Source organism: Manacus candei, unplaced genomic scaffold, assembly GCF_025592945.1.
Source record: "Manacus candei isolate 608988 ecotype Guabito, Panama unplaced genomic scaffold, ASM2559294v1 h1tg000010l, whole genome shotgun sequence".
NCBI classification, from domain to species: domain Eukaryota; kingdom Metazoa; phylum Chordata; class Aves; order Passeriformes; family Pipridae; genus Manacus; species Manacus candei.
This window is the reverse complement of record NW_026138058.1, coordinates 1,244,092-1,265,068: the sequence shown is the minus strand read 5'-3', so window position 1 is coordinate 1,265,068 and position 20,977 is coordinate 1,244,092. Positions and strand designations below refer to the sequence as shown.

The following is a 20,977-nucleotide window of genomic DNA, read 5'->3' as shown; positions in this document are numbered from 1 at the left end:
TAGATTGTAACCATTATAAAACTGAGGCTTGATCAGTTAAGTAGTTCTTAGGAGTGTAATTTAGACTGGCTCTTCAGCAGTGTATTGGCATTGAGCAAAACGAAACAAGCAAAAGCAGCTTATCTTTGGGAATACAGGATGGCTTTGGGGAATATGTCTTACAGTCACCATGTTTTGAAATATCTTTCTTTTCCTTTGCCTGGAGTATAAGAAGTTGCTAACAGATGCTTGAAATCATCTAGGTGGTGGTGCTGGCTCTGATGACTGTGGAGCTGTTTGGCATGATGGGTCTAATTGGAATAAAGCTGAGTGCAGTGCCTGTGGTTATCCTGATTGCTTCTGTTGGTATTGGCGTGGAATTCACTGTTCACGTTGCTTTGGTATGTAAAGTTAAGAAACATTTTAAAAAAACGTATTAAGATAAAATGGTGGCAATATTTGGGTCACAAATCCTTACTTGGTCTCCTGTCAGTGGCATGATTCTCAGAAGGAATATGGTCACAGTTTTGTGCGCCCTTCTGTTTGTCTTGATGGAACAGAATTGATCTTGATGAGTAATTCCTAACTACAGAGTCAGTCTCCCAGGAAATAAGAGAGGATACATTACCTGTGATACCCACCTGTCTGATTGAGGCAATTATACAGACAAAACAGAGATCTTAAATCACCTTACTTCAGTCCAGACTCTCATGATCCTTGTCTGCAGCCTTACTGTTATTGCCTCAGTGCTATGTAGCTTTTTGTCCTCTTTTGCATGTAGATTCTGTATCTTGTGAAAGAGAAGCCTTTAAAGGAGATTTTCAAAATCGGATACAGTGTCATTTGATATTTCTAGACCACTAGAATGTGAACATATTTGGATTAATTTTCCAGCTGTAAAACCCGCACCTTCTTTTTAGAAGTCATCAGCTATTAATAGTGGGCACAAACATGCAGTCTGTAGGAAAAGAGTTTTCTACTGTTTGTCTACTGGTGTAGATGATGTGCAGAGTTAGAGCACACAAAATAGCAGGATGAAAAAAATAATTTAAAGAAAAATCATAGGGAAAATAATGTTAAGTTAAAGAGGAGGAATTGGATCCATGAAGTAATGACAACTTTTTTTCACCTGCTGCCATGGATGGTTAGGCTGTTGGAGGTAAATGAGTTTGCTAGGACTTGGAATAGTACAAGACATGTCAAAAATCATGGTGTTGAAGAGGAAGGGAAAAATGACAGTTTCTTAGCATTGAAGATTTAAAACAGGAAAACTGGACTAAAAAAAGGACAAAACAGTTGTTTCTAAGTGGGAAGTTTATTGCCATAAACTAATGAAATGAAACTAATTTAATTTATAGGACTTTACAGGTCACCTGTGGCTGAAGCTAAAATGCCAAGCAAACTAAAAATGGTGCTTTTCTCACATTGAAACTGGAGTCAAAAACTTGGAAACATATAAACAGTCAAATCCGTGTTGCATAAACAAAATAGGCAATTCTGGAACTGTTGATACAGAATTTGAGTTTAAAAATTATTCACAACCCACTTGTGGGTCAGTTCTCTCCTATGGCTTGTGAATTGTGGCCTTGTTTTTTTTAATTCTGCAAATTCTAGAGAAGAGAGAATTCAATTCCAGGACTCAGAGGAAGATAGCTGCTTCAGCTCATGTCTTAATGGGCAGTAGAGAATTTGCCAAAGAGAGCCCTTACAAATCACAGGAAGAAGATCAGCCAGGTTCTTGTTTTCTTGAACCATTGCATCATACACGGAGTAGACAAATACGTAACAAACAACATTATTTGAGCGTTCTTGATGCAGCTTGTTCACTAAGAGGATGGAAGGATAAAGGCACTTCACTAGTCAGACTGTTGCTCAGGAGCTACCATGTGCAGCACTATTCCTGAGGCAATTTTGTGTGTATGGACCTGCCAACTTTGAAGTAGTAGAAGTTGCAAAAGCGTTCATTTTGAGTGAAGTAGAAGTGTTTAAAAAAGTTGTGGAACCTGTGGAAAGTTGTGGCCCCACGAGATGAGAGGAGCAACCCTGCAGTCGTGACACCTGAAGTGCTTTCACATGACATGAATTCTTGGCAGGTGGAAGTGAGCAGAGTTGGAGGCAGAAGGGTACTGGTGCAGGCAGGCATTGCTTCCAAAAGCATTGCCGTGGTCTGGTCTGACTGTGCCGTGATGCTTCTCTGGTCGTGTGGCTGAAGCAGCAGCTGTGTGTGACTGCAGGACAAGGCCTCCCTGCAGGGGTCAGCCAGCCACGGAGATAACTGTGATAAACTGTAGCGCAGAGTAATTAACTGATGCAAAACTGTGCATGCCGTGAGAGAGGCTTTCTGGAAGGCTGTACGTGTCTGTCTAAGGAAATGGACTCCTTTGTTTTGCAGGCATTTTTAACTGCCATGGGAGACAGGAACCACAGGGCTGTCCTGGCCTTGGAACACATGTTTGCACCAGTGCTGGACGGGGCTGTGTCCACTCTGCTTGGGGTGTTAATGCTTGCAGGGTCAGAGTTTGATTTCATTGTCAGGTAAAGCATCTGTGTGTGTGTCGACTTACTTTTAAAATAAAAATAAGTATGCTTTTAATTTTTAAGTCATTTCAGCAAATCTGTCATTTTATTACTATGCATGGTGTGTCAAGCATGCTTACATCATGGTCCTGCTTTACCTCTGTTTTATTAACTCCTTGTTACGTGCTAGACATGGTAGTGTTTCCATTGCTGGCGTTAAAATCTGTTCCAGGAAAATCTGACACTCAGCATGAAAGAATGCAAAAGTGTCCCTCTTTCAAAAGTTTGCTAATTCTGGGTTGAGTTAGTTCAAAGCATCTGATATTGTCCCATATTAGTGGGTCTGACCTTTAACATGGAGGTCCTCCAGACTTCTTGTATGCCCAGGAATTTGTGTGCAAAGGACATGTGTACCTACAAACATTCAACTGCACTGCAAGTGACTCTCTCAGGGCCTTCCCCTTCTGTCATTATGCAAGGTAAACATAATGAGGAAAAGAGAGGGGGGGGGGGCGAAAAGACCCTGTTTGGGAGCTGGGGCCCAATAAGTTCTGTGAAATATGAACACAGAACTTCATACTGAGCCTGAAGACCCTTCTGTTTAGAACTACAAGCGGACTGTTTCTTGTGAATTTAATTAAGAATGTGAATTTGTCAAATAGAGAGGAAAGCAAGTTTTTCTTTGAGGGGAATATGAGAAGTGCAATGAAACAGATCCTATTCTATTCCAAACAACCTGGGGAGCTCTGCAAAATGGCTAATCTTAGAGGTAACACAAGGCTCTTTTGTGGTAAACTACAGCGCACACACACAAAAAAATAATCCAAGCCCTAAAATGGAACCGAGGTAAAACTGGGCCAAATAAAAATGCTCTAAAAGATGGCTTAGCTGCTTATGTGGACGTAAGCTGGCTGGATGACTAGACTTAGCTGACATCCATTTGACAACAAGAACAACAAAATGTCAGGGGCAGGAACTGAGAGAATGACTGCTAAATCTCATCAAGCTTTTTGTTTATGTGTGAATGAGATTTGAAGAAAGCAGGCAGATTGCAGTTTGGTCTCATGAAACCTACATGAGGATTATTACTATACAGATACTGCATGTCCTGAAAGAGGTGGTTTTTTTTTCCCAAGTCAGTAATTTTTACTTTATTTTATTGATAGTGAAGAAGTAGAATTATTCTTTTAGGACCTGATCTTGTAAGGGCTGGAACATTTTGACATACAGGTTACTGATAGATTTGACCTGAACTTAAAGGGGCATTTGGTGAGCTACTTCCCTTCTTAACAGACAAGATTTTGGCAAGCGTATTTTTCTGTCATAGCAAAAGGAAGATTGTAGGGGCCCTTCGCACCAAATTTGGATTGCATGTTCTCTCAGTTTATAAAATGACCCTTTCAACTTTTCAACTTACGTTATTTTACTTTTTTTGGCCATCGGTTTCTCATTTTATAGCACAATCTGACTTCAGTTTGCCTTGCTTAAAAAATAAAATAAAATAAACTCTGGGGAGTCTGAGCATTGTTATAGTGGGCAAAGAAGATCCCAAACTTCCGGAAAGCAATAGATTAGTCCAGAAATGTTGGAAGATTAAGTAAATTAACAGACATTGTATACACCAAGTGGTCAAGGCTATAATCGTCCTGTTTATTCTAACACTAGATGGATGAGATGCAAATGTTTTTAATGTCTGTAGCTGATCTGTGTCCCAGTGTAAAGTTCTGGTGGTTTATGTTAGTAGAATAGATTGGCTTGCTGATTTTTGCTAATGCAGATCAGAAATTCCCAGATGTTTACAATAGCAGGATATTTATAGTTTTACAGGAGTCTGATATATTTGATCAGATGTGGAAATAGGGAGGCAGTAAAGTTTGTTGCCAGCTAGACAATGTAATCAGTAGACCCATTAGTAGCAAACTTGCCCTCTGTTCTTCTCCTTTGCCTTCTCCTCCAGGAATTTACCAAGAGTGAGCCTTTGAAATCATTAGTTACAACGCAGCCTTAAGTTTAGTCTGAGCCCCAGCTGTGCCGAATACCAACTAGCAAGGCTTTCCTTTCACTGACAGGTTTACCTTGGTATTCATGAAGGATCCCAGACCTTAGCCCTCAGTGGTGGGAAAGGACAACTGCTTGTGCACTTTTCTCTTCTTCCATAGTATTTCAGCCTTTATGTTTGAATTGGCTGACGCAAAACAAGAGTATTCAGAGATGCTAAATTGTTCAACAAAAGATTAGCCTGCAATGCAGCTCTGCCATTGTGGAGCACTCTTACTCAGTACAATGCTGAAGCTTACTATAGAATGGGCATTTTCTTTGCAGAAAGCGGGTTCCTGTGTTGTAAAAGGGTTGCAATTCAAGCTATTTGGTAAAACTGGAACTCACAGAATTCGAGGCGTTAAGTTGTGATTAATGAACGGCGAGGAAAACCCTTACCTGATATACTGTAGATTTAATTAGACATTCTGCTGTAAGTTGCAGAAGCATTTCACAGTGGATTAACTGCTGGGAGAAGAGAGCTTCTTTTCCTTCTAGACTAAATTGTTTAAATTCTACACCCTTCACTTCATTTGTTTGCTTCTGCTGGGTTTTCACTAATGGGGGCCCCTTTTCATTGTATTTGTGCTTTCAATCCATTCAGCTATTCCCTGCACATTCCATATTTTTGTGTTTGTGTAACACATTCATAAGTAACATTACATGCTTCTAGATTTTGGGAAATTAACAAACATAATTTTTTTCTTTCCTTTCTCAACTAACACTTTGCGGAATGTAGCTTCTCTAATTCAAAAGGTAAAAACCCTATATCACTTTTCACACAGAGATATAATTATTTACTGCAATGTGAGTAATATATTGGATTAAATTTAGTATATATATTAGTTTAACATGTGTAGGAATAATTTGTAATCCCGTATTTCTAACAGTACTTGTGGCTATTCTCTCCCCCAAACCCTTGAACTGTACTACAGGTATTTCTTTGCTGTTTTGGCAATCTTAACCATTCTGGGAGTTCTCAATGGATTGGTGCTGCTTCCTGTTCTTCTTTCATTCTTTGGACCATACCCTGAGGTCAGTAAAATTAATGGGGAACAGAAGAAATAATACTGTGTCTGCAGCCCTATCTCTCCTGATCACTCCCCTTTTTTAGAAACTTTTCTTAATTCTCTTGGATTTAGTTTCTTGATGTAGGGGGTCTTGGGGGGGTGTTTAGTTGGTTGGTTGGTTTTGTTGTTTTGGTTTTTTATTTTTATTTTTATTAAAAGTGCTGTTTGTTACATAGTTGATATTATTCTATTTTTCAAACTTTTTTTTAATAAGTCTTCTTTTAGAGGCCACAATCAGCAAACCTGATACAAGTCTAGTATTATTTATGCTTTTAAAAGCATAACGTGATACGCAAACAAGTTTGTAAAATAAGGATTTCCCCCAATACTTTGCAAAAGACAGTTTGTTTTATACGTGTAGCTTCTTCTTTCTTACCTCGTTGCCTCTGTTGCATTCCTCAAAATGTTTAATTGAGTAGACCACCAGGAAGGCCTGTGTGGACCAACATACCCAGTGGTGGTCCACAGACCACACCTTGGTAACCATGACTGGTCTGCCAGAAGGTCCCTGCTGTCCAGTCCCTACTCCCTGCTGCATCCTCCTGCCTCACGTGGCGTTCTTGATGGGTGGAAGGCTTCACTTAGGTGTTGGTGACTTTACAGTACAAAGCCCAAGTCCAGATACCAGGATTCAGAGATAGCAAGTGTATATTTGGTTGTTGATCATTCATTACCTACCCTGTAGTTAATACAATCGCTGTGTTACACAGGGATATCTTTGTCACGTGTCAATGAAATCAGTGTGCTGGGTTTCACATGTCTGTGTGTCACAGGTATATTTGAGAAGGGTTTGGGTTTTTTTAGTAATGGTAAAACAATTTTGACAACAATGTGTGTTCTCTTAATTCCCAGCTGTACACATGACCTATCCCATACTCGAGCAATGTATATGTGTGTGTTATTACCATATATATTGCTATGATACATGTGTCCATCTCTCTTTACAGATAGGCAGTGAACCATGCTATACCTGTGCATTTGAGGTGATTTTCTGAAATCACTGTTAGTGCTTGCTGAAGGGAGAGGGATTTTTACGTTTATTAAGTGCAAGTGCACACACACACACACACACACACGTGCACTTCCTGAGACAGCGATACCCAGAAGAGTCTGTGTAATCCTGTTTACATGAATATCCACGGATGGAGGCCATGCCTTTCTTTCCTTCAGTGATTTTTTTCAGTTCAGTATAAACATTCCCCAGGAAACTGCTGCTTAGGTTGTTGTGGCATGGAGAGTGTATTTGGCAGGAGAACATTTGTGTCAAGCAGTAATGATTAGAAGGGTAATGCTAGCTGAATATTACTGAATGTGTTACCGTCTTCAGGTTTCTCCAGCCAATGGACAGAACAGATTGCCCACACCATCTCCTGAGCCACCCCCCAGTGTGGTGAGGTTTGCTCTGCCACCTGGGCACACAAACCATGCCTCGGATTCCTCTGACTCCGAGTACAGCTCTCAAACCACGGTGTCGGGCATCAGCGAGGAGCTGCAGCAGTACCAGGGCACGCACGGCCCCGGGGCACCAGGGCACCAGGTCAGAGTGGAGGCCACTGAGAACCCTCCCTTTGCAAGATCCACTGTGAGTAGCTTTCATAGGGACCAGCAGGAGGACAAGAAGAGTTTTGTTGTTTTGGGGGTTTTTAAGATTTATTTAAATCTGTTTTCATGCAAAACTCTTTCATATTTCTGGCTGATTGTGCTTTGTGACTTTGTGCCAAAACCTGTAAACAAGTAGTGAAGGCTTTCCTCGTCCTCTCCTTTGGAATCAAGTTGGGGGTAAAGTGGTGGTATGAAAGCAGAGGTCTTCGGCATGTATAACTGCTGTTACATTGTGCTGACACCAGCCACAAGAGAGAGCTCTCCGTCTGTTTGATGACTTTTCAGGGAGAGATTACAAGATCTCAACCTCTTTCACACAGCTCTTGTGGATCACTACCTCATATACCTCTCTGTGACAGCACATTTTGGGGAGAAAGATTGCCAGAGCCAGAAGAAAGCAGTTTAAGTGTTGTACCAAATCATGGGCCTTGTTGCATCTCGCTGCTGGGTTGGCATAATTGCGATTTCAAAGGAAAGCGAAAAACCTCTGTCTCCTACCCCTGCTGGTGTTGCATGCTGAGCTGCAATATGGATCTGGTTTTGTTCAGGAGAGGCCTAGAAATAGGTACAAGCACAGCCACATTTGAAGTTGGTCACGGCTTATTGAGAGATGTGGCTGCTGCGCTTCACGCTTTTTATGGAAATCAGAAAACAGATTCCTACAGTCTATGTGAACTACCCTGATAACATCCTGCGTATGTTCCTTGCATGGAATAGACCCTTTTCCAAATGCCAGCAATTCTGCTTGTTGAACAAGTTAAGATCAAGTGCTTGTCATCCGTCTCTTTGAAAAGGTGGACCAGTATGTAGGAAGCTTACAATAATGTGTTCAGCTGTCATCCTGTGTTCTCCTGAAGACATGCTTTCTAGGTTTTAATAACTTCAGACAAAAAACACGGAAAAATCAATTAGCAGATTCCACAACATTACCTTTGTAGAGCTAGAGCATTATTATATTTATTCTCAGTGTAAAATATAAGCAAGCATAGTTTGCTTAGGTTTGTTAGAGACATGACTGTGCATCTCTCTCTCTTCCAGGTGGTTCAGCCAGAAGCAAGGCATCAGCCAAGCCCCGGGCTGCAGTCGAGTGCAGAGCCCGGCACGCAGCAGGTGTGGGGTCAGGGCAGACACCCCAAACGGGACGGCAGGGAGGGGCCGCAGCCGCCCCCGTACCGCCCTCGCAGGGACGCCTTTGAGATTTCTACTGAGGGGCATTCAGGACCCAGCAGCAGGGACCGCTCGGGCCACAGGGCTCGTTCCCACCCCGTGAGGAGCCCAGCGTGCGGGGCCGCGGGCACGGCGGGACCGGGACCGTCCTACTGCCAGCCCATCACTACTGTGACCGCCTCGGCTTCTGTGACCGTCGCTGTCCACCCTGCCCGGCACGGCCACGGCGCCCGGGCAGGGAGCTGCCCCTCCCACGAGGGGCACCAGGAGCCTGACCATGGGCCATTCGAGGACCCCCACGTGCCTTTTAACGTGTGGTGTGAAAGAAGAAACTCTAAAGTGGAAGTTATAGAACTGCAAGATGTTGAATGTGAGGAAAGGGTACCTGGCAACAGCTCACAGTAAGGTAGGTCCAGCACGTGTAACTACAGGCTTTGCCTGTGTCAGGCAATAGTATGAGAGAAAGAAAGAAAAAAAGAGGAAAAATAAAATTTGTCAGAGGTATCTTTCCTTTAGATAGCGCTACTTACAGGTCACTGATCATCCTAAACCGTGAATAGAGTACATTTTGCACTAGACATGAAGTTGGATGATGTAGTGCTCTCCAACGCTGAGAAGTTATTGTGGGTCTAGACTGAACTGCTTCCAAGAGCCTTGGAAAGTGGATAAGTACATCATGCAGTCCCAGTTTACCAGATGAGGAAAATGAAGCAGAGTTGCTGTGTAACTTTTTCAGAGCTCTGTGATTGCATTTACCACTGATAGGTCCTGTCTTCTGACCCCTGACTCAGGCATGCTCTAGCACAGTGTGCAGAATGACATTGCCTAGGAGAGTGTAAATTGTCAGCTCCTTCAAGAGTTGTTCCGTCTTGAATAAAGTAGTCTGTGGAAGAATTTGAAGTCCATAATGAGGACTGAATCCCTCTGGAAGATGAGCTGATGAAAAGTGGGAAGTCCTACCATGCCTACTGTGCTGCTGCACAGTGGGGTGTCCCCTGCTCTTTGAGGGGCCCTGAGAGACCCACCCCATGAACTCCCACCCTGGAGGTGTCGTGGGCCAACCTCTGCCTGGCAGGGGCAGCTGCAGGGGCTGCCACAGGTTGGATGGGGCAGAGCTGACCTGGCAGGGTATTGACGTGTTCTGTGAAACCACAGATACAGCTGGGGAGACTTGCTGCCTAAATCATTGTCTGTCTTTAGGCTGGCAAGAGAAGGTCCCAGGAAATGGTTCTGTTTATAACAGGCAGGATGTTTTAGAGGATGTTTGGGGAATATAAAGATTTTCTTTTTCTTTTCATTTTTCTTAGTTTTTTGTTATTTTTCTAGGGAGTACTTTGAAGCTGGGAAGCCCACCGGGTTTTTACTCTGAAAGCTTTTTGGATCTTTTACCTGAAAAACTGTTTCTCACTATTTTTACACTGGTTTTTTTCTTGGAGGGGGAAAAAGAGAGTGTTAAACAGTTACTTAGTTGTAGATCCCTGTTTTTTCTCTTTGCTTGTCTGAGCTTTTCAGTGACAGACACTAGTTTGAGCAGAGGAAGTAATTTTATTTTGGCTGTAGGACACATGCACGCTCACACATACAGAGTTTTGGTGGAAATTTTTATGATAACTCATAGAATCACTTTCTGATTTATAAAACATCTCTCCAAACATCCCAAAGTGCAAATAGATGTGAATGCCTCTGGCCTTCCGGTCTAGAAATCTGACAAGTAATAGTATCCACAGAATAAGGAAGTACTTGGGCTCATCTGTTTGGAGCTGAAGTGCATGGTTGGTAATGTGAGATTCTTAAATGTGTGCAGTGTTCAATGCAGTGTCTCTGTCCTTCAAACATTCATTGGTTTTGACTGAATTTGTCACAGGTATCTGAAAGTGGGAACTCAAAATTAAGGCATCTGCATTTTTTTAATTGGCGTCAGTATTTCTTTACCAGGAAATTAATGACTGAGATGAAAGCAGAGCCAGCGTTTCCTGGCTGCTGACTGTAACCTCAGGAAACATGAAATGAGTTGGATTAGCTTGATTTGTTTGTTTTTCTTGAGCTTTAATGGATGTTTGGTTTTTTTTCTTCTGTATTTATACAGGGTAATAACTGAAGCAAAGAAGAGGCCAAAGATGGAAAACTGTATTTCCAGAACTGCTTGAAGAGAAGAACTGCTTGAAGTTGTAGAAAAGGACATGCTGCATCAGGACAACAGTTCACTGTTACTGTAACCTATTGTATTATTTTGTTATATATTTCTTTTAAGTATTTAAAAGATGTACACATATGTAATATACAAAAGAACAATGTAAAGTAGTATAATCTGGAGTAATTTGCCTCTGGGCAATAGAATGGGGACAATATTGTGTGCGCTTTGTACTTTTTGTACATTGATTTCTGTGCCACAATTAAGCTTAATCTAGTTCTAAATTTCAGCATAAGTTGCTGCTGCTTAAATATTTTATAATTTACTTGTATAATTCTATGCAAATATTGCTTATGTGATAGGATTTTTTGAAAGGTACATGTCTGTTTAAAATATTTTAAATTTGCGTATCACGACCCTGTGGTAGTATGAAATGACTGTTAACTTTCACACACGCTATGCGTGGTAATTTTTAAAATAAGCAGATACGAAGAAAAGCAAGTTAATCTGGGAGGCTTAAATAATTTTAGATATGTGCAGGGTTTGTTTTGCTGTATGTATTCCTGTGTGCATCTGGAAATATGCATCTCTGTGTATGTTCCTGGTGTACTGTAGTTTCTCTTTTACTGTATGTTAACACCTGGTGGGCTTATAAACCCACTGATGCTGATGTAAGTCCAGCTTTCCCTGTTAGCAGGCACTAGTAAAAACAGAGTTGGTGTTTACCAGCATACACACCGTAGACTGCCATCATCAAAGGCCCAGCTAAAATAAAAGAGAAGACAGGGAGGTGAGGTTTGGGGTTGTGTTTCAGTTCCAAGACCCCGACGACTTGGTTCACATGACTTTGGTCAAGTCACTTAACTCCCCCATGCCTCAGTTTCTCATCCTGTAAAATGGTTATAATTACACTTACCTACCTCCCAGGAATGTTGTGAGGCTTAATTACTGTTCCTGTAGTGCTTTGGGTTTTTTGGGGGTTTTTTTCTTGCAAAAGGTGCCAGGTGAGTGCAAACACTATAACCATTATTTTTTCACTTCCAAAGGTGCTGGATATTGAGAGGTGCTGGTGGTTATAGAAATACAATTAGCATCTGCCTTATTTTGATACTGTTAACCATGAGTGGCATTAGAAGCTGTGGATGATGAGTTGCTTAATGGTGAGCCACAGCTCAGTTGTGTCGTTACAGCATTGAAAGCAGTATCTTTGGTCACCTTATTTTCATGGCAGGAAGGAGTTAATAGTAAATGATAAAAATCAAATGGAAGGATAAAAAGAAAGTATATACACTTTTTAAATATAAATGGCTTTCTGGTGGGCCCAGGATGGTAATGACATATAAAACCTGGGTTGTTCTTTTCTCTGTTGTTTGTGTTTTCCCATGCTGCATTGGCACTTTTAATCAAAACAGCTAAACTGGGATCTCTTTGCGAAACTAATTTAGCTTTTTGTACTATTATTTTTAAACTAGAAGGGGATTGCTGCAGGTGAAGGGTCTGGAAAAACACTACAATCTGTGTTCTGGTTGGAAACAAACCCTAAGAACGGAGAACCTTAAGTTAAAATAATGCAACACAAATTTTCCTTATCTCTGTCTTCTTTTTTCATCTTTTTTTATACCCTTCTCTAAGCTGTTTTTTAGAGCAGGTAGATGTTCAATTGTGTATTCAGAGCCAAACACAACCAATATTCAGTTTCTAAACCAGCAGTGGTGGGGCTTTTCTTTACGTATTCCTGAACAGCAGTGGCCAATTCTTTAATGGGAAAGTGTTTTTCTTCAGTGGCTTCAGGGAGTCTGTCTTTGCCCGCAGACCTTGCCAGCATAATGAATGGGGATAATTAGAATGCACAAATTTCCATGCCTTTTTTTGCTCACTTGAAAACACTTTGATATGAGGCACTTGTTTACAGATGTCCAATGTGAACGCTCGAAGGGCAGGTGGCGAGAGCCTGGTGTCGTTCCCCTAGAACATAAGCTACTGTCTCAGTGCACCCCAGGGGTTAATGTCACAGCTGCCTCCTGGTCCAGGTCACTGTCCAACCAACGGGAAAACTCTTGGTGACAAAAAGACGAGGGGCCCCGATGTAGCACAAGCAGCACACTAACCTCAGATCATACAACCCTGTAACACAACTGTATGACACTAATGGGAGCTGCCTCCAACTGCCCAGTGCCACGGCTGGCAGGGCTCCCACTGACACTGCCCTGCCTCCTGTGCCACAGGCTGCCCTGCCTCCTCCTCCTCCTCCTCCTCCTCCTGCTCCTCCTCCTCCTCCTCCTCGGGAGGGAGGGGGCCCAGGGCAGCTGCAGTGTCTCTGCCCTGCCCTGCCCTCTGCAGGGGTGAGCTCTCTGCTGCTTCGTGCTCAATGTAGACCTTCGATAGTCACATTGGCAAGAGAACTCAGTGGCTGGCAACATTTGTTTTGTTGGGTTTTGGGTTTTTTTAACTTTTTTTAATCATGGATGATATTTATATTTTTGTATCATAGGAATGTTTTTTCTTACAGTATTTGTCATGCCAGTTTATAACAAACAAGATGCAGGGATTTTATTTCTATTGGAAACACTATTACAGTTATGTTTTTACTGTTTAATGAATTTTTATGTGTATAGAGTGCTTACTAATGTTAAATAGGAAAGAGTATATAACATTTACATTAAGGATTTGTCGTAGCTTTTAGTGTAAGGAGTTAAAAGGAAAAAAATATTCAAACTGGGTCTCATTACCTGCCTGTTTTGGTGGGAGTGGGTTTGTGTCATTTCAGTTACAAAGATAAAATTATGCCATATAATTTATTTATATGAAAATTTATTTTTGTAGTGTACATAGTAGTCATCAAGTCTTTTGACAGAAGTATATTTTTAAAGAGTTTATATGTAATGATGATACCATTATGTTTTGGAACACTGCTGAGATACGATTACAGTGCACACTTTTCCTTGTAAACCCCCTGGAGAAAAGAAAGTGTTTAACAGTGTTAAGAGAAAGAGAGTGTGAATATTCATACAATTCAGAACTGTGTTTTAGCTACCATTTGTGATCTAGTGTGGTTCTCATTTTAAACTTCGAATGGAAATTGTACAAACTCTCTAAATATTAATGTTCGAACACTGATAGAAATTCTAACATAAATAAAAAGAATATAACTTACTGGTTATTGATTTTGTTGTTTATGGAATGCTTCTCTATATACCACTGGTCAGCTGTGAAGGTACAAACATGCAAGCGTTCTGATTTGGAGCATGAACTTGGAATGTTTGAGAGATTTGCCCATTTTGGTGCAGGAGCTGTTTCCGATACCCTGTCTAAATTGTAACCTGCTGGTCCTTGTCTGTTGATTCTGTTACCCTTGTTATATGTTGGGGGATTGTGGCTGGATTATACATTTAATTCTCACTGTGAATGAAACAGTTTGTGTAGACTTCAAACTCTTGGCTAAAGCACTTTACGTACAGGTTATTTCTGCTTAGCTGTGGGAGGAAATTCTTTTGTCTTTTTCCCATCTCTGTGGTTGCTCCCTAAATTGGTTTAGAGAAATAGTCTGGTATTTTCACTTTGTGGAAGAAAAAAAAAAAGTGGAGTTCTTCAAACTCTGAAAAGCCCTCCATAAGAAGGGAGGGTCTTGACAAAACTTGTTTTGGGAAGTGTGCTAGTGATTGCAAGGCAGTGTGCAGGTCCCTGTGCTGGGCACAGGCCCTGCCTGGCAAGGAGGAGAGGCTACTGCAGGCACAGGGGGGATGTTGTAAGTAGACACGTTTGTCTGAAGTCATTTGCATCATAAACCTCACTGTGATTTGTCCTGTGCAAAGATACTCTTCTGAGCATCCCTCAAAATGCCACAGATCCAGCCAGCTTATCTGCATCCTTTTTTAGCCAGCTTTTACTCTGTGCTAGAACTCTTAGGTATTTTTTTACATAAGTGTTCAAAATGTCTCATAAATAGCCCAAACATGTCTTGAGATAACTTATAATTCAGTCTCTACTTTTCATGGTCAGAGGAAAGGCAAGTAAAATTTTCTAGTTTATGTTTTCTGGAAGTTTAACCACAAAAGAGAAAAAGAGAATTAAAGGACTTGAACTGCAGAACTCCTACACCTGTTTTCTTGCTACTCAAAACACTCTCCTTCACATCCTTAGGATTAGCCAGGCTGAGTCAGGTTGCAGATTTGGCTTTGGGTTACAGCCCGTGAAAAGAGTGCCCACTGAAGCCTTACTTCGCTCATCTCACTGACTTTTGTCTTTGGTGTCCCAGCCATGGGGCAACTCCATTCACAGGGCTAGAAACCACATAAATAAACCCATAAATTCTGTCAGAACATAGGATTTTTCTTTAAAAACTCCATTTTGCATCAACAAATAGCTATTTACATGACGTTATTTGTCATGTTTAAATTTCTGATCATTTTGCTGTCAGTCTTATTAACCCCAGGTAAAAACTAGATTGGCCATATTATTCAGGCCTTAAGTAAACATGTGGCCACATTTGTGTTGGCATAATGCATGTATTTAACAGCTCCAGGAATGCTGCATGCTGCTAAACTGCAGCAGCACTTATGTATAAACAGGTGTTTCATTTTTGTTAGCTTTTACTCCCAGTGAGCATTTGAGACACTGACTGTTTATATCTGAAAATCACCGTTGCCAAATTGTAATTATTTTTAATGTCTGCTTCAAGGGATGAGAACAATTACTACTTTCCAGTTCCATTTAATCATTCTTGTCATTTTTGTTGCAGTCATGTTAAGCCTTATTGCTAGAACAGGATGCATGCCAGGAAACTGCACTACCTATCTTGAGTGGCTTAAAAAAAATACATGCCCAGTTTACCTGGTTAATTGTAGGTAATTAAGCACACAAAATGAAGTGGTACCACTGCTTTAACCAGAAAAAAAAGTATTTAACATATACACTGGCATATTTGATACTGCAAAAACCCTTTTGCCCTTGCAGATAAGCAAGGACTTAAACAAAGGCATCTCTGCCTTGGGTTCTTGGTTGTCTGCAGTGGCATCCAGGCCACTTCTCACCCTACCAGAGCTTTCCTTATGAACATTTCCACCTTCATTTTAGCAGCTGTAACTGCACTGTCACTGGTGTTTCTGCTGCCACAGCAGCTGTGCCTTCTTGCAGTGGAGAAGGTTGTATCTTGGGTTGGTGGAGCACAGAACACAAGGCAGCAGCACGTGTTTTATCTGCTTTGCTAATCAGAGCACTCTCACAGGCTCTTCTCCAGGCTTCATTAAAGCTGCCAGGTAGGAGTTGCAGGTCATCTGGTTTGAGTTAGGACCTACATGCACACGATGGATATAGGTTTTGCTCAAGGGAGCACCAAAAAACGTGACCTTTCTGTCTGGTCTTTCCATCCCTTGAGCTGAAATCCTTGCAGTGGGTCTGACTTGCAGGTCCCTGGCTGCCTAGCAGACCCCACAGCCTTGTGGAACCAGCTGGGAAGCATGGCTGTGAGCCACAGCAGCTGGAAAGGGGAAGATAGGAAGCTGGAGGTTGGAAACTTCTTCCCAGGCTAGGGAGGACTCTGCCTCTTGGAGAGGAAGGGGTGGAAACCAGGAGACAGATTTCACTCCCAGGCGTGTGAATGAGGTGGGTCTCCCCATCTGTTGAGGGGGAAAGACCACTGAAGTATTTGAAAAGCAATTTATGGCAGAAATGAGAAATACTGGGTGCTCTGGAAGGGAAAGAGCTCCACCATCTGATTTATGAGGCCCACAATGATATTGCTAATATATTTCAATGCCTAGGTAAAACTGATTTCTTTGTTCCAGGTCGTATCAAGTTTAGCACCCCTAGATTTTTTCATCTGAAGTTTATGTTGGGGAATAGATTTGTAGGGAGGAATGTCCACCTAGTCTTTTGAAAGAGTGGGGAAGGGAGAGGAATTAAATAAGAGTTACTTGGTAACTAAGAAGAACTCAAAAGAGGTTCTTTTTTTCCAGCTTTTGTTGCTTGGATGAAGGGGAATCTTTCCTCTCTCTCTGCCTTGTGACAGATGTTGTGTCTTACATGGAAGACAAGAAGTTGTACCTCTCTGGTCTGCTGGATCTTAGTAGGGTTTGTAAGTGGGGAGCTTCATTTAGGAGAGTCTGTCACTGCAGAGTGCTGTTCCTGCACTAAGGTGGCTTTACTGAAAATATGTGTGACTCTGGAAGTCACCAAACATGGGGAACAAATGTCCTCTGAGATGTCTAGATTTAACGTAATAATCTTGAGGTTAAAATGCCAGTTGACCCTTTCCGAGTTACCAAACATACAAACCACCTGTAATGGGATTTTACCTCTCAGCCCAACAGGTTAGTACTTCTCATTAAACAAAGGAGCAGATATTTTTTTAGTTGCTAAGACTAATAAAGGTAAAGGACTTGAGTACTGTATTTCTGTATAATAACTGGGGTAAATAGGAAACACATGACATTCATCCCAAAGAACTAGTATTTGTAAGAGAATTCAAACCCTCTTTCACTATTATGCAACCATTTTAAGTAAGTATTCATTTTAACTTAAGAGCATTTACTTTGGTAGCCAATATAGTGTGCTTCTGTACCATTCTGCAACATTTTAAAAGACTAACAGGTAAAACTTTAAATGGTTATAAAGGCTAAGGAAGGGTGTTACTGCACAGTGTCACACACATTAGTGTAACACTTGGGAAAATTTTGAAATGACATCTAAAAGATAAGGCTTTTAATTTTTGAGATAGTACTACAGCACTTTCTACCTGGCAAAAGGGCAGGGGGAGGCTCTTTTTTGTTTCTCTTTACCTTATCAAAATTTGCAAAAAATTTTCAACAGTTCTTGTGCAACTAAACGAATGGAACAAAAGATTCCATGGTATGAGCTCTGTGAATTCATTGTTTCGTTCAGTCTGACCCATACTGAGTCAGGTATGGAAACAGAACTGTAAATTGAGTTATTTTTTGCCCTAAAAATGCCTGCATATGAATATAATTGTTAAGTGGATAATTGGTGAAAATACTAACCAAAACATAAGCTGTGGTGTTCAGCTCCACTGCTGTTGTCAGACATTTCAGTATAATTTGAGGAAAAATATATGCCTGGGGGCAAAAAAGTAGGCAACTCAGGAAGAGTAGAAGGATGTCATCAGGTCATGTAGAGAGAAAATTAGAAAGGCTAGAGCTCAACTAGAACTCAATCTGGCCACTGCTGTGAAAGATAATAAGTGTTTTTATAAATATATTAACAACAGAAGGAGGGCCAGAGAAAATCTCCACCCTTTATTGAATGCAGGAGGGAACATTGTCACCATTGTCCAACTCATTCTTGAGCTAGTTGCCTGTAGCTGAGGTTGAGAATCAAGTAAAAAAAAAAAATTCAGACTACTTTTTGCCTTCAGACTGTAAATTGTAATTTAGTCACTGGTACTCTGGGGCTTCATGAATGAATTTGCATCCTTCAGGAGCCTTTTTGAGCTGCATCTGAAGCAGGAAGTCGCACAAGGAAAAACAGCAAGCAGAAGGTTTTGTTTGTGGAAGTGACCTGTCTTGCACCCACCTGAGATGTATAGAAGAGCTATTTTGGAACAACATTGTGAACCTTAAGCCTAGGCCTCCAGGTCCCTACCATAAAAAACAGTCTTTTTTTATAATTGTGTTCTGGTTTTGCCATTCTGTATTAAATTATCACCTTTTTATTTTCCTTTTTTTAAAATCTTAGGAAACCTTTTAAGTTGAGAAAATTATTGCACCCTTTACCTCTGTGGAACTGGATCTGTGCAGGGAATTTTTATTTTTCCTTGAAGTTTAAATGTGATTTTACTCACAACTACAACACCTCTTCCTCTCTTTGCCCTTTCTCTCTAGCATGACTCATGGTTAGCTAGTGAGTGGAGCTATGCTGAGACATACTTGTGATATGCAGTTTGAGTGGAGTTGTTTCAAAAAGCCAATGAAAAACCCAGTGCAGAAGTACAAGATCTCTTGTGCACCAGTAAGATATTATAAATCTGTCTGGGGGCTGGCCGGGCCTGAGGAATACCAAAAAATAATTTCTGTCAGAAGCCTTTCAGAGCATGTTCCCTGGGAAATTATTGTCTGTGTTTCTTCGGTTTTGTTTTCTTTCTGTTTTGTGTGTGTTTCCCAAATTGTTTTATAATTCAGGTTTTGCATTACTCTAATGGAGAATTTTACACTTTTGAAAGCCATTTTTATCAGACATGGTTAGCAGAAAAAATAGTATTAGAGAAAACTCAAGATTCTCCTAACAAAGAGAGACAGGGCCTCTGATCCTTTGAACATTCAAGTCCTTTGTTTCACAATTGTGGTGAGTAACTAGGACTATTTGAACTGGAAAAATTAAGTAAGCACTAAAGTAGTGCTGCAGCTAATAAAAATACATATAAGAAAGTTTGAGTTTTACTGCTAAGGAGATTTAGTTCAGCTTGGCAACATGGGCCTTGGGTATTCTTCGTTCAGTACTACACACACACACACACACACACTGTGGTGCTGGTTCGTTTGTAGATGCAGGGTGAAGGGAAGCTGAGACAGAAGCAAAAAAGTCAGTGAGCTGTACAGCAGAAAGTGAAAGGGAACAGCAGACAGAGAAACAGAGACAACTACCCCTGAGCCCATGTGGGAGGACTCTCAGAAGTTCCTTTAAAAGGTGCATTTGAAGTTTGTGCAAAATGACCAGGGGTGTCTTTCTGATGGACAAGGGAGGTTTGGCTGTGCCTACACGCTGAGCATAAGAGCCCAGTGTTCCTGCTCAGAGGTGAGGTGATAACTTGCTTTGGGGGATATTTTTTATAATGTTGATGCTGGCTTTTTGAGTGTTTTTCTATGCAGTGTGTGTGTGTCTGTGTGTGTGCGAGTGTGTATGATGGGAAACATGCGAGTGTGTAGCAAGAACTGTGGTTTCAGTGTATGGAATTTGTTACTGGCAAGTTATTTTAGCATTGAGTCCAAGATAAATACCAGGTAGGCTTATATTTTTGCATGTGCTTTTTTGTCCTGAAATGTATTAAAATTCTTCCAAAATGCAGGCAGTTGTACCTTGGATTTCACAGCTTCCTTGGTGCTGTCATTCCCGGTGCACATTGCTTCATTTTCTGGTTCAGCTTTAATTTTTGTCGTTTAGCAAACTCCTGAAGGGAACCTTAGAAGAAGAGGCTCCAGAGAACTGTTTTTCTTCGTTCTGGGGGCGGACTTTGCTGACTTTTCCTAAAGAATTTTCTTCTGCACTATCCTGCATACTTCTGAGAGTCTCTTGACATCATTTCCACATTCCTGTTGTTTTGATTAATTTCTTTGGAGTACAAATGGGATTAAGCAGAATGGAAGGGTACTGACTTACTGTAAGTGGTCTTGTTAGCTTCCTTAATGTGCATGTAATAGAAGAAAAAAGCTCTGAATTGAAGACACTTCACTGTGTCATTTAAAATTATTTTCTCTGGCCTCGTAGTACCTTTCCCTTTAAGGTCTTCTTTGCATGGATGCTTGGAATAACACTTAATTTTTTCCCACTGACATTGTGTGTCCAACCCAGAAGCAGGCTGTGACCTAGCAGATGCTTTTTTTCAGTTCCAAAGAACACGTAACCATAATAACTGCTATATTATTTCTCACATGCCATCTAACAGACTCAGTGTGTGAAAAAGAAAAGGCTCTGGAAGCCCTCATGAAGAAGTGTTGCAGTGGGATTGTATGGGAAGCCACTGCTCATGGGTCAGCTGCTAGTCGGCCTGTTGCACTGGCTTTTCCTGGGATTTTTTGGCTTTTCTGTGGGAATTTGTGATATGTACATCTTGGTGGGTGTTTTTCAATCCCTGAACTCTGGATTGCCTGTCAATAAGAGCATAACCTTGCTAAGAATAAAGATATTATTTAACTTCAGAAATTCTGCTTGCAAAATCATAGATGCAAATCTACAATCAAAGAACACTTTGAGCATTTGTTTCTCTAAAGTTTTGACAACAAAACACTGACAAAAACAAGCAGCAAAGAGCCACAATAGAAAAAACTGACACTGTATAACTGTGACAAGCGGATAGGAAAGTGCCCTCCTACTAGTCCCTTCTGGCTTTGGTTTATCCCGTGGCCCTCTCTGGGATCATACAATTTTATTTAGGCACCAAAAGATGTTACTAAATTTTCAAGAGCCCTGAGAACTCAGCAGTGGTTTCTCTATTGGATGTGTGCTGGCCCCTTTGTTCCACCCTACAGAGGTAGGAAAGAACGACCAAAGCTTTTTTCTCTTTTGCTTTCTTGCTATACTTTGTTCCAAAGGAAGTGGGCTCTGGAAACAGTCACCATTGTAAATCATGGCTTAAATAAAATACTTGATCGTCTGTTTAACTGCTGCTCTCTTTCCAGACTTGCACCTAGTGCTGCATTGTCAGGAGAACTGTGTTGTCACTTGAAAATACATTAAAATCATAATGGACAGTAGTAATCTACGGTAAAATTACAGTAGTAAATTGTCAGTAACGTACTGATATTGA

General features: G+C 41.0%; 1 protein-coding gene across 2 annotated transcripts in view; it reads left to right on the top strand.

The window, feature by feature from the left end:
• Window positions 1–13,658, top strand: part of PTCH1 (patched 1) — a 69,996-nt gene extending 56,338 nt beyond the window's left edge. The window contains exons 19-24 of one of the 2 annotated variants that reach the window (XM_051777320.1): window positions 243–380; window positions 2,372–2,514; window positions 5,469–5,568; window positions 6,931–7,185; window positions 8,244–8,778; window positions 10,459–13,658. In XM_051777320.1, the coding sequence (XP_051633280.1) occupies window positions 243–380; window positions 2,372–2,514; window positions 5,469–5,568; window positions 6,931–7,185; window positions 8,244–8,777 (1,170 nt within the window). In that variant the 3' untranslated portion in view covers window position 8,778; window positions 10,459–13,658. Of the gene's footprint in view, window positions 1–242; window positions 381–2,371; window positions 2,515–5,272; window positions 5,290–5,468; window positions 5,569–6,930; window positions 7,186–8,243; window positions 8,779–10,458 lie in introns of those variants that run through there. The other variant, XR_007902763.1, reaches the window with a different exon arrangement.
• The last annotated feature ends 7,319 nt before the right edge of the window (window positions 13,659–20,977 follow it).